Source organism: Acinonyx jubatus, chromosome D3, assembly GCF_027475565.1.
Source record: "Acinonyx jubatus isolate Ajub_Pintada_27869175 chromosome D3, VMU_Ajub_asm_v1.0, whole genome shotgun sequence".
In the NCBI taxonomy this organism is placed as follows: Eukaryota; Metazoa; Chordata; class Mammalia; order Carnivora; family Felidae; genus Acinonyx; species Acinonyx jubatus.
In genome coordinates, this window is record NC_069392.1 from 35,822,906 (window position 1) to 35,834,969 (window position 12,064).

Consider the following 12,064-nt stretch of genomic DNA (forward strand, 5'->3'; position numbering starts at 1 on the left):
AACACCTGCACAGTCTTAGGACACAGAGATGCTCAGTAAATGCCATGCAATTGACACGTCCAACTTTCAGTGCAGAGTTTTGCCTATCCCCCTTCAGGACCTCTCCCCAGGTGCGTGCGTAAGAGTGATCAGCGTAACATTCAGGAGACAGAGGGACACAGGCTTCTCCCAAGTGGCATGTCCCAGCACACTGGCTTCTGGGACACTCCAGAGATCAAAGAACATGGACGATGATACAATGTGCCGTTGGCAGCTCCATCTTGTACGATGGAAGCCAAGAGTCTTGTGGTTTTCACAGTGTATGTTTCTCTCCAGAACATCAGGAAATACTTTGACACTTTGGGGATGGACTCCAGTTCATTTTTTTAATTTTCTGTCTTGTGCTGAAATAAGGAGTGAGTCCAGAAGCCGCAGAAAATAAGCTCTCTCCTTGCAAGTAGATTCCTTTGACACTACTTTAAAAATCTGCATAGCAAGCTTCATGCTAATAGCTTTCAGTGATGTTTGCCTAATGACGCCCAAGCTCTTACAAATTCATTATGAGCCCTCTCTGCTTCCCTTTTATTACTATGCTGTCCTTTTTTTTTTTTTTTAATTAGTAATGCTTTGGATTCAACGCATAACTTGACAGGTAACTTAAAAGGAACACTTGTAAAAGTTCTTTTCTCAACAAGGTCAAGATTGTTCCCATTATTGTTTATAATAAGCTTTCATGTTCTCTGAATTTTATTTTGTTTTCTTAAAATATATGAAGGTGTTGTATTTAGGTGTTCTTGGCTGAATCACAATTACTGGGTACTGCTACTTAGTTGCACATTCCGTGTAGGCTCGGTATGTTGTTTCTTACACAGTACTGAAAATAATTCTTTGGTGATATAATAAGGTAGAGCACACATAGATACTTAAGTAGATACTGATGGAACAATCGAGTAGGACCTTCATGTTAGTTCAATCTAGTAGGTTGAATTTCTGCCTTTTTAAAGTTTTGAGACCATTTTCTGAACTATTGCTCATCATTTGTAACAGAATCTCAGTTCATAGTCTCCCTAGCCCGTTTATATTACTGAAGAGAAACACCCCAGCCCAGCCTCATGCACCTGGTAATCTCAGGATGCTGATACCCGCCTGTGTTTTCCAGTGACCCAGCCCACAGTCCTTTAAATTTCCTCTGTTTTTAATGCATAGCTACCAAAATGCATATCCAGTATGTGCTTTGAGGCATATGAAATGGAATCTTAAAAGGCAATAATCCATTACCGCAAGAGAGGGGTATACGCTGATGTGTCCCTGCAAATAATAACAGCATTCCCTCCTTCCCTTTCCAAGGCCAGCCCAACTTCATTGTGAAATACAGGTGCACCGTTCCAAAGTCACTCTATCTTAGGTGACTACAGACAAGGCAGTCTATTAACTAAAGCCCAAGAATGGAGCACATTTCTTCTATTAACCATTTATTAAGTCAACAAGCTGAAAAATGGCTTCATTTTTCCTTCGAATATGCAGCTGTTTTCTGCATTTAGCAGTATTATTTCTCCAACAGATGTGTCTTTTCAAAGTCGTCTTACTTTCGCGTGAACATAGGATTTTTTCTTAATTGTATGCTTGTTGTCTGTACCAGCGTCAAAAGGTGTTTCTGAACACACCAATGAGATCGCACCGTACCGAGAGCCAAGTGACATGAAAACCACAATATCATCGGGAATGCGAGCCGCCAGCGCCCCACATCAAGCACCCAATTAGTGCGTATTCTTTGGCTAAACACACTTTGCAGCTGGTGCAGCTGTCCTCAGTGCTTTGATTGCCGAAGCCTTAGAAATACCTGGGAGTTATTTGAATGTGGCAATATTAGAACTACAAAAGATAAGCAAGAAGTTTTCACAGTCAGTCAGCAAACTGCAGAATTTGACAGCAAAGACACTGAAGGTTGTATGAAATTCCCTCCACGTTAGTGCTTTGAATAACTAAGCGCGTTCACCAGGTTTTTCTGCTCAGCACTCCCCTTTATCAATGAAAAGGAGCATTCACAAAGAATCAATACCTAAAGCGTATTGGGCAACTACTCTGACTTTCATGATTTCCTCATGCTCCCCTCATGCTCCTCCGGAGCGTTAACAAAAAACCAAAAACCCAAAAGCTCCTTGCTACTATACTTGTGAAAGGTAACAATGACAGCTGGCAACCAAATCGATACCAGGTTTTTCTTATAAGAAGGTGTAATCAGCTCTTGGGTCACCTTCAAAATAGGGTTCCGTTCTTTCCCTGGAGTAGAGTTACTGTGGGATCAAGTGACCGAAAAAGCGAGGAAAGGAAATAAAAGGATGGTTCAGCAGGAAAAGCGCGGAGCCGCTGTCCCGGCCTGCCTCCCTTCCCAATGCAAGGTCGTGCGGATTCAGTGGGAGCCTGTGGTTCTGCAGCAGCCGACAGCAACGGCCGTGATCCTGGCACCTGCGGGTGTTTGTCTGACAGCTGTCTGTGCTCCAGCCAAAGAGCTTCAGTGAGCGATCTGCCCAGCTCTGCCCTGCGGAGGAAGGCTCGCCCCACAATGTCCCACTGAGTCATGAGGTCAAAGAAGAATTCCACTGAAGTCTTTAAATAGCCTTGGCTCGGCAAGCTAATGTGGGCGAGGCTACCGGAGTGCGCCTGTGTGTGCCTGGCAGGGACACTCAGATCTCGGTGCTGCAGGAGGGGGAGTTTAGAGAGGACCTCTTCAGCTGCCTCCCAGTGACACGGGTAAGATCTGTTTGCAGTGGCTCAGCAGAGGAGCTCATGCACAAATGTGCTAATGGAACTACGGTATCTGATGATAACCGCGGGAGCTGGCTTCCCTTTTTATGGATGGGAAAATTGACTTTGGAGTCTATTGGGAAAATCACTTTTCCTATGAATAAATTCTGTGGACTCCCTTTGAGCAGCTCCACACTAAACCTGCCTAAGCTCAGGACCTGAGAGGGTACTACCAGCTGCCCCAGCGCTTTGCCACTCTTTCCCAGGTGGGGGATGGGGGACGGGATTGGGCCGAGATGACTGCAGTGAACGGAGGGTGTGCCTGGCTCATCCCAGTCAGGTCCTTTGGTCACCGTTCTTTGGTTACTGAGGCTTCGGCGCTCAGTCTAGCCTACACCATCCAGTATGTCAACCTTACTGTGGCCTTTGCTTTCATATCCGTTCAGCAGGGCTCACAATCTGCTGCACGTTGTAGAAACTCAGGTGGGTCTGTCTGTTTCACCAGACCCTGAGCTCCTTGGTAGAAAAAGTCCTCTTGAACTCCCAGCCCAGTGTCCAGCCTACAGAAAGTGCTAAGAAACAGAAGCTTAACTGCGGCGCCTGTGTGGCTCAATCGCTCAAGTGTCCAATTCTTAGTTTTGGCTCAGGTCATGATCTCACGGTTTGGGAGTTCGGGCCCCGCATCAAGCTCTGTGCTGACAGCAAGGAGCCTGCTTGTGATTCTCTGTCTCTCCCTCTCTCTCTGCCCCTCCCCTCCTCGTGCATGCTTTCCCTCTCTGTCTCCGTGTCTCTCAAAATAAATAAATTAATTAAAAGTTTTAAAAAATATGTACAATTTTAACTAAATTAAACTAAGGGTATTAAGAAGTCAGACAAGCCTTGGCAGCAACCCCAAATCCTAAGTCTCAATATTGTGTGCAATGTTCTGTAGACAAATCGGCCCAAAACTTGAGCTGTTGGCTCTCCACCGATCGGAAGGGACCATACTTTCTTCACTACCACCTTTTCATTGGAATTTCTTTAACTCTGAATAAACAGTAATGTCTCAGGGGGCTCTGGGGTGCTGTGACAGCAGTAAGATCCAATGACCCTTGGGGCAGGAATTCTGTAATTGTTCATCCTAATGTCTGTCTTTAACTAACAGCTGTGTACTCTTAGAATTGGAAGCAAAACATACTTAATATTTGTACAAGAGCTTTTTGTCCAAAGAGCTTTTATGCGTCGCCAAACTCAATTTTTTAAGTCGCATGTAAAAGCTAAGTGGCCAATATTACCCTCCTATGAATGTGAAGAGGGTAATGACTTGTGTGTGTGACTTTTCCTATGCTTTACCCCCTCCTTGATGCCGTCTGGCCATTCCCCTCCCCGCCCCCCCCCCCCCCCCCCCCGGTCATTAGCTCAGCCCTGAGGGGGCAAATCTAATAAGGGAGGAGAAGAGAAAGTAGAATTGGATAAGTTAACCATCGGCTGGCATCTCTACAAAAGCTCAGGGATACGACAGCGGCTGCCGGGGGACTGGGAAAGAAGGTTAAAACTGTACGTTAAAATTGGTTTTGTATTTATTATCTGAAAGCCATCGCGCTATTCCTGTCACTCACCAGCAGACGTGAGCATGAGCAGCTTGACTGTTACTCTACAATCATTTGAGAGACACATTTCTTATGCTGTTTCCCCCTAGAAGGCGCGGGGAAAGCTCTGCCCGACCCCGTCATTGCCAGGAGAGCGGGGCTCCAGCTGCCTCTTTGGTCCCCCGTAACGCTTGATCAAGGCTGACGCACCAGTGTGCCTTGCTGCTGTTCCCTGGCTGCAGGACGCCAGTTCAAGGGTTGAAACCAAATGGTGTCAACGTCTCATGCCACACTTGGCCCACAGCACATACTTAGCAAATATCTGACTTCTGAATTCCGTTGAATTAGACCTGCCGTCTACTATTCCAAGGACTGAGTGCCACTGCTCCTCGGGAGAACCAGAGTGGTTTCTCCTTGGAGAAAACCAAAGGCCTGTTTCCACTTAGGTTCAGGATGGGATGAACACGCCATCACGGGGCTCCTTAGGCGCATGCACAGGGCAAAGCACACACCTCCGTAGAACGGCCGTGCAATGCCTTTCGACCAACGTGAGCAGTAAGAGGAGAAAGCTGAGCCCGGAGAAGTACCCAGCTGACAGGTGTCCGCGCGCTGACGGCGGCTGTGCCCCCGGGGCCCAGTCAGCTGTGCTTTTTGTCTTTCAGGTAACTGCAGAGCATCTCCAGGCCCCCCTCCACCAGCTCCGGCAGAGGCTTGGATAGCGGGTTGTGCGAGATGTGGAGCCCTTTGTCCATGGGATTCCAGGCAATCCTCCCCAGCCTCCACAGCAGGTAGAGCTCGTCCGGGAGGGTCTGGATGTCATTGTTGTTCAGGTTCAGCAGCTCCAGGCTGGTGAGCAGGCAGAGCGAGCGCGGGAAGGCGTGGATGTTGTTGCTCTCCGCGATGAAGATTTGCAGGCCCACCAGGCACTGGATGCTCTCGGCAATGTTTTCCAGGCGATTGGAGCCCACGTGCAGGAAATCCAGCTCCTTGAGCGCAAACACGCAGAGGGGGATGTGGGCAAAATAGTTGTTGCTGAGGTTCAGCTTCCTCAGCCTGGAGAGGTCGGCGAAGCTGGCGGGGAGCTGGGAGAGGCAGTTGTGTGACAGGCTCAGGACCTCCAGGCTCCTGCAGGCGCTCAGCTCGGCCGGCAGCTCGGTCAGGCAGTTCATGTTCACGAACAGGACCTTCAGGCTCTTGAGGAGGCCGATTTCTCGAGGCAGGCTCCGCAGGCGGTTCCCGCATAAGTTCAGGACCACCAGGCGACTCAGCTTCCCCACCTCAGGCGGGAGAGCCCTGAGCTGGTTGTGAGACAGATTGAGTTTCTGCACCTCAGACAAGCCCCACAGAAAGTCAGGGATGTCTGTCATTCCCTTGGTGACCAGGCTGAAGCTGACGTGGCGCATGCCCCGCTTCAGCAGAGACCGGGGGTCCTTCCCCGAGAGGAGGGTGTCGTCCCACGGGGAGAATTGCTGCCTCCCGCGTGGGAACGCCATCCTCCTGGGGCCCTTGTCCTTGCAGCGAGCACTTGACGGCTTGGCCCCCATCTCCTTCCTTTTTGCCCCCTGGCCTCTGATGCCCCAAGGCTGGGATTGTGTCCCCCAGCTGCCAAAAGCCGAGCTGTCGCAGGCAGGGAGCCCACAGCGGGGTCTCGCTGGGGCCTCGCAGATGCCCGAGACGCCCCGCCGTGGCCTGTCCCCGAGGGTGGGTTTAGGTGGCTTCTCTCTGAGCACCCGGGCTGTAATGATATACTTGTCCCTGAGACTGCGGAACTGAACCGCTCGATTCCCTCTGAATGCCACAAGGCAGCTGTCACTGTCATTCGGCCCGAGTTTTATTGGCCTGGTGTGTGCAAAGAGGTCACAGGGAGGCTGCATCTGACTTCTCCCTCACAGCTTTTCTTGGGTATCAAAGCTCAGCCGGCGATAAAGCAGCCCATCCCCAAAAAGAAGCAAAGTGGAAAAATAAAGCAGGCCGTGCAGGTGCCAGACTGTGTGCATGGTCTCGGGAACCCGTCCGGACCCCTTCAGAGTGACCGTGAGCTTCATGAATGCTAGTGGCTGGAGTTATGTTTCCAAGGCGAAGGATCGTTGGATAATATCATGCACGCCCGTTTCAAACTTTGATGAATTGTGCAGTTGTGAAAAAGTAAAGGGAAGAACCTGGGCACCTGCAGTCCTCCGGGCCAAGGGTTTCTGCACAGTGCTTGTCAGAGGTGACTCAGGGAGGAGAGAGTGAAGGGGCCCAGGAACCCCCCCCCCCCCATGCTCATTTCAACCAGAGATGCTCTGCAGTCATCTGTTTCACTATGGGCGTCTGGGTTTAGTAGGGCACACGTTACATGTTTGAACAGCCACTGAGGCTGTCTTAGTGGGGTTAGACAGGGTGCCTATTGTCCTTGAACAGGGTAGAGAGTCTCCCTGGAGCAAGCCAGTCAACCAATGAATCAATGAATCAATGAATCAATCAATATCTCCCCCTCTCTCTCTCTCCCCTCTTTCTCTCCCTTCGTCCCTCCCTCAACACTTTCCTGAATTAAAAGTTAACTTATACCTCTGAGTATATAGTTAATTACTGGCATCATGGGCTGAACTGTGTTCTCTCAAATTTCAAATAGTGAAGTCCTAACCCCACGTACCTCAGATGTGCCTGTATTTGGAGACAGGGCCATGTGAGGACACAAGAAAGAGACAGCCATCTGCAAGCCAAGGACAAAGGCCTCCAAAGCAACCAATCCTGCTGACATCTTGACCTGAGACTTGTAGCCTCCAGAATGATGAGAAAATAAACTTCTGTTGTCTAAGCCACCCCATCTGTTGTGCTTAGTTACGGCAGCCCTGGCAAATGGTGGAGGAGGAGGCAGACACGTTTGTATACATGAAAAACCCTAAAAATAGGTGGTGATTATGGAGAGAAGCGATATCAAGGGTGAGGACCCAGGTTCTGAGAAAAGGGCTGGCCGTCTGTAGCGAAGGCTGGCTTGGGCCGGAAGCGTGTGGCTTTTGCTGGCAGCCTTCGGCAACAGCAGTTGTGTGTCCTGCAGAGTGATGCTGGTCCCATGACCATGCTCTCAGAGCTGTGACCACTAAGCCAGGAGCTGGAGCTGGGCCCCGGCTGGGCACCACCTGGGGAATCTGCGGGTCCATCCACGCAGGGGCCAACGTCTGGGCAGGAGGAACAGCAGGAGGTGTGAAACAATGCAACGCCATTTCTCCCTCCACTTGGCACTGACCGAACAAACCCCTGGGATTCTTGGGCAAAGGTGGGTACTTTGGACTTTTTTTAATGGAGTACTTGAAGGTTCTAGCTATTAATTGGGGCAGTGGGAGGAAAGCAATGTGGCTAAATTTGTACCCTAAGCTTTTGGAACATACATATATATGCTTTATATATGTAAATTTTATCTGACAACTGGGTTCTGCTATTTAAAAAAAAAAAGTTACGTATGCATCCTCTTTTCCTTCTCTCCTTCCAAAAGCATGAGAAATTATGTTAGAGCCCCCCAAATAGGGGGCAAGAATCAACAGCTTTCTTCTTTGTGGTAATTCTCCCTCTTTCCTCTTAACATGTTCTTTTTCCAGTAAATACTTTCTGAGCATGTATCAATAGCCGACGTTTATCAAACATTCACTATGTGAAAGGCATGAAACTAGGCAGTGTACAAGGAGGTTGAATGTTAAAATCATGGCAATCTTACAGGAGAGGACAGGAGGATAGAAAGAGGTCAACTTACTTATGCACAATCAACTCGTCCAAATTCAAGTATCTGGTCAATGGCAGAACCAGAATTCACACCCAGTTAATCCAACTCCACAGCCCAGGCTGGAACTGTCAGAAGACTCTCAGCTTAGCCCTGTAGAAAGATGGAATAACTATGGCCAGGATATGGATTTTTGTTTTCAAATTAGTAGAAAGTAGGGCTGGAGGGAACATGGGTAAAGAGATGCATGCATAGAAATAACTACATGCATAGAAATTTCTACATGCATAGAAATAACTACATAGTTAAGTGTTAACCCTTATCACTCTACCACCAGCACAAGCAGGAAAAGCAAAGTTAAATGTCATTCCAGAAGACTTTGGCATAAGGGATTTAATCCCTTCCAAAAATAGTTCGGTCATTCTCTAGCAAGGTTTGTATATATCAAATGAATGAGCTATGTGAATAGCTGTTTCTTCTAAGTTTTTGAAATGTAGATACTGCCCACTTAGTTAGCTGTGGTTATCCAGTCAGAGAATGGTTCACCTCTAGGATGGTCATTGTCTCTGGGCAGTGTCCTCATCTATGAAATGGACCACTGCAGGGGTGGGACGGGGGGGAAGGATTTCCCAGAGCTCCAACCCACTATGTGAGTGGGATTCTCACTGCAAAGCAGACCACCCTAGGGAAGTGAAAGACATTAACCTCTTTTCTGGTGAAAGCATGCCAAATCCAAGGCAGCTTTTATTTTGCTTGCATTAATAATGGTCCCTGGAGAAAAACCAGTAACGGGGCACGCTGTTAGCTTTAGGGCCCCCTATGTAGCTCACATGTCCGACTTTGGCCAAAAGAGACAACATTCCAAGACTCTCCGAATGAATTTCACCTTGGGATAAATCTCAGAATGAAGCTTTCTTTGTCAAACAGATTTTTGAAATTCCAGATCATTGTAAGTCATGTGATCATCTTTAGCACCTAAGAAAGTTACAGAATAATTGAAATGGTTTAGTATGCCCAATGTTTACTACATTTTTGTATATTCCTATTGATTCTTCTTCTGACATATGAAAGTCAACATTTATTATTTCTTTAATTTTTTTATTTAAAAAGTTTTTTTAATGTTTATTTTTGAGAGACAGAGAGACAGAGAGACAGAGCATGATTGAGGGAGAGGCAGAGAGAGAGGGAGACACAGAATCCGAAGCAGGCTCCAAGCTCTGAGCTGTCAGCACAGAGCCCGATGCAGAACTCGAACTCACGAACCTTGAGATCATGACCTGAGCCGAAGTCAGATGCTGAACAGACTGAGCCACCCAGGCGCCCCTATTATTTCTTTAATTTTAAATAAAATAAAACTGAAGTGATAAGAATATAAAATAGCAGGTTATGAAAGCATCCAAAGCTCCCTCTGAATTCACACTAATGGAATATCTACTGAAAACAATTCTTTTTATCTTCACTGTGGCTCTTAAGCTTATGTCTACACATCACGTCCATTAATTTTGGAAGAAAGTAATGTGTGTGTTTAAATAGTGTATTAAAATAACCATTTTGCTCATTTAAATTTTAAAATAGAAAATGTAAAAAAGTGTGGACAATCCCGGTTAACATCTTGCATATGTAAATGTAGATCTTTTCCCCATGCATATCTACCTCAATCTATTTTCTTTTACCAAAGAGAGAGAGAGAGAGAGAGAGAGAGAGAGAGAGAGAGAGAGAGAGAAATCAGCTGTCTTCATCAGGTATCCTCAGAGGCAGTGCTTGAGGCCAAAGCTATGGGGCTAATGATTCATTGAGGAGTACAACCCAGGCGAGCAAAAGTACAGGAGAGCCTGCGAAGTAGGACAGGGAGCAGAGCAAATTTGAGCAGTGCTTCCTGAGCCCGACACTTCCTCATCCCGCACAGCCTGTTGCTAGGTTTTGCGGACATCCGCGGAGAGGCTGTGTTAAACCACCGTGTCTCCAAACAGTCCATGGTGAAGCCTCTGCAACATGCACGTAATGGGGAAACCCTACATAGAAAACACAACACCCTAATTCGTGGTTATTAATGGTCAATGACCCACAAGACAGTGATGGTGCATGGTAAGACCTCAGTATAAATGGCAGCTATTATACACATATACTGCCCCCAACACACACACACACACACACACACACACACACACCCCCCTCTAGATCCATTTACTGAACATTCTCCCTGTGCTTGACTTTTATTATGCTCTTGTTCATGAATTTCACACTCTTTTCAAGGCCAATCAAACCTGTATCCAAGAAATACCTCTATCTTTCACTCACGTTATATTTCCAGGGTATTTCCCACAGTGTCAGGAGCTGTTTTAGACACTGTTACATAGTCTATCAATATTTAGAAGACTAGAGAGGTGGATATTGCTAACCCCATGTTCAATATGAGACAGCCGTGCTTTGGTGGGGTTAGCTCACACTCCACAAATCTAGTTAGTATCAGTTACCATCAACACCTGGGTTGTCTGATCTAAATTCTGTTCTCTTTCTACCATGCGCATATCCAGCTCGCCCCTGCACAGTTTTCTCCTTAGTCAAGTGGCCTGTTATTATTCTGATTAGAACATGCCCCAGCCTTTTAGCCCATAGCGAGCTCAGCAGGAGGCAGCGCAGCCCTGCGGTCAATGTCATAAGCCCTGGTTGCCGTGGCTGACCGCCTTGGGTTTTAATCCTGAGTTTATTACTGGAAAGCCATGTGACCTCGGGCAGACTACTTAGCTTATCTGTATTTCCCTGTCTCCATATGTGAAGTGGAGACAGTCCTAGTACCTGCAAGGTTGCTATAGGAATTAAATGCCTTGATACACACAAGATGCATAGTACGTGGCTCCATGCATAGCCCGTGAATGGAGGCCTGACGGAGCTTGGGGGAAGATGGCCAATTCCACCACTTTCTCCAGGGGTTCAAGTGTGGGGAACTTCAGGACAGAGCGAGCCTGGTCCCTTTCATCTCCTGGAGATTTCCCATAACCAAGCTTTTCAGCAATCAGCTCTTCCCAGAGAATAGGCTTTCCTAGAGAGCAAGAAATTCAAGGGGAGGTTCTCAGGCGCATCCAAATTGAGCTGCTTTTCTCTCCAAGTAAAGCTTCTGTTGCAAAAGCCTTTGTCTTCAGGTTTCAAGTTCCTTGTCTCCCCTAGAGCCCTGAAACAATTCTGAGGACGCAGTAGGTGCCCAATAAATGCTCACTGAAATGAACAAACATTTGAGGCCTGACAGAAGTTTGATGTGAGGAAAAAAAAGAATGCACAAGGCACTTAGTTGTCCTGCTTGGTTTTCGTTGCTTCTCTGTGACTATATTTTGACATTTGTCTGCCTAACGGGTCTCTGGGAGGATTTCCCCCACCTTCCGTGTGCATGGGCTGATCCCAGAAGCCCTGATGTCACCTCCATCACAGCACGTGACAAACAAAAATCTGTCAGACAAGCCAGGCCCATTTCGTCTTTCAGAGGAGGCCGCCATGCCTGCTCAGGGAAGGTCCTGGTCCTGCCCTCCCGCAAGATGCACGGCATTGAGTGGGGAGGCCTGGCCCTTCGACGTCCTTGTCTAGAAATGGGATAATCGTGCTTCCTCTTCCCTGGCCTGTTGTGAGGACCGAATGGAGCAAGTGAAGTGAGCAGCACAGCACCTGGTGCATTCAAGAGCCCACCGTAACTCATCCTGGGCATCATGGCCAGAATGTTCTAGAAGTCAGTTCCTACCAACCCACTGCTTACAGGCCTTCCAATGACACACCCATGCCCACAGACTCTCTTGTGGGCCAGAGTCACCCACGTGCCCCATCACAGTCTCATGTCCTACCATCCACCCCCAACACACACACTTGACTTGCCGGCAATACTGAGGTAGCAACTGCCCCGCGTACCCTCTGCGTTTCAGGATGCCGTTCCTTTGTTATGCTGCTCCATTATTTCACAGGCTGACACTACTCATGCTTCACACCACGCGCAGTGTCACCTCCTCGAGGGAGCTTTCATGGTGTCCCCCCTTAACTCCAAGGCTGCCTGGACATCCTTCCTCCCTTCCTAGAGTGTCCTGAACTGTCCCTT

At 47.8% G+C, this 12,064-nt stretch overlaps 1 protein-coding gene across 1 annotated transcript; it reads right to left on the minus strand.

Moving 5' to 3' along the window:
- Window positions 1–4,103: 4,103 nt before the first annotated feature.
- Window positions 4,104–6,154, minus strand: LRRC30 (leucine rich repeat containing 30). The gene has a single exon (XM_015082758.3). The coding sequence runs from the start codon at window positions 5,834–5,836 to the stop codon at window positions 4,931–4,933; it is 906 nt and encodes a 301-aa protein (XP_014938244.3). The 5' UTR covers window positions 5,837–6,154; the 3' UTR covers window positions 4,104–4,930.
- Between the last annotated feature and the right edge of the window lie 5,910 nt (window positions 6,155–12,064).

What these genes read in the sequence shown, in the direction of transcription:
- LRRC30 (XM_015082758.3), bottom strand. Translation starts at nt 5,836, where the DNA reads ATGGGGGCCAAGCCGTCAAGTGCTCGCTGCAAGGACAAGGGCCCCAGG.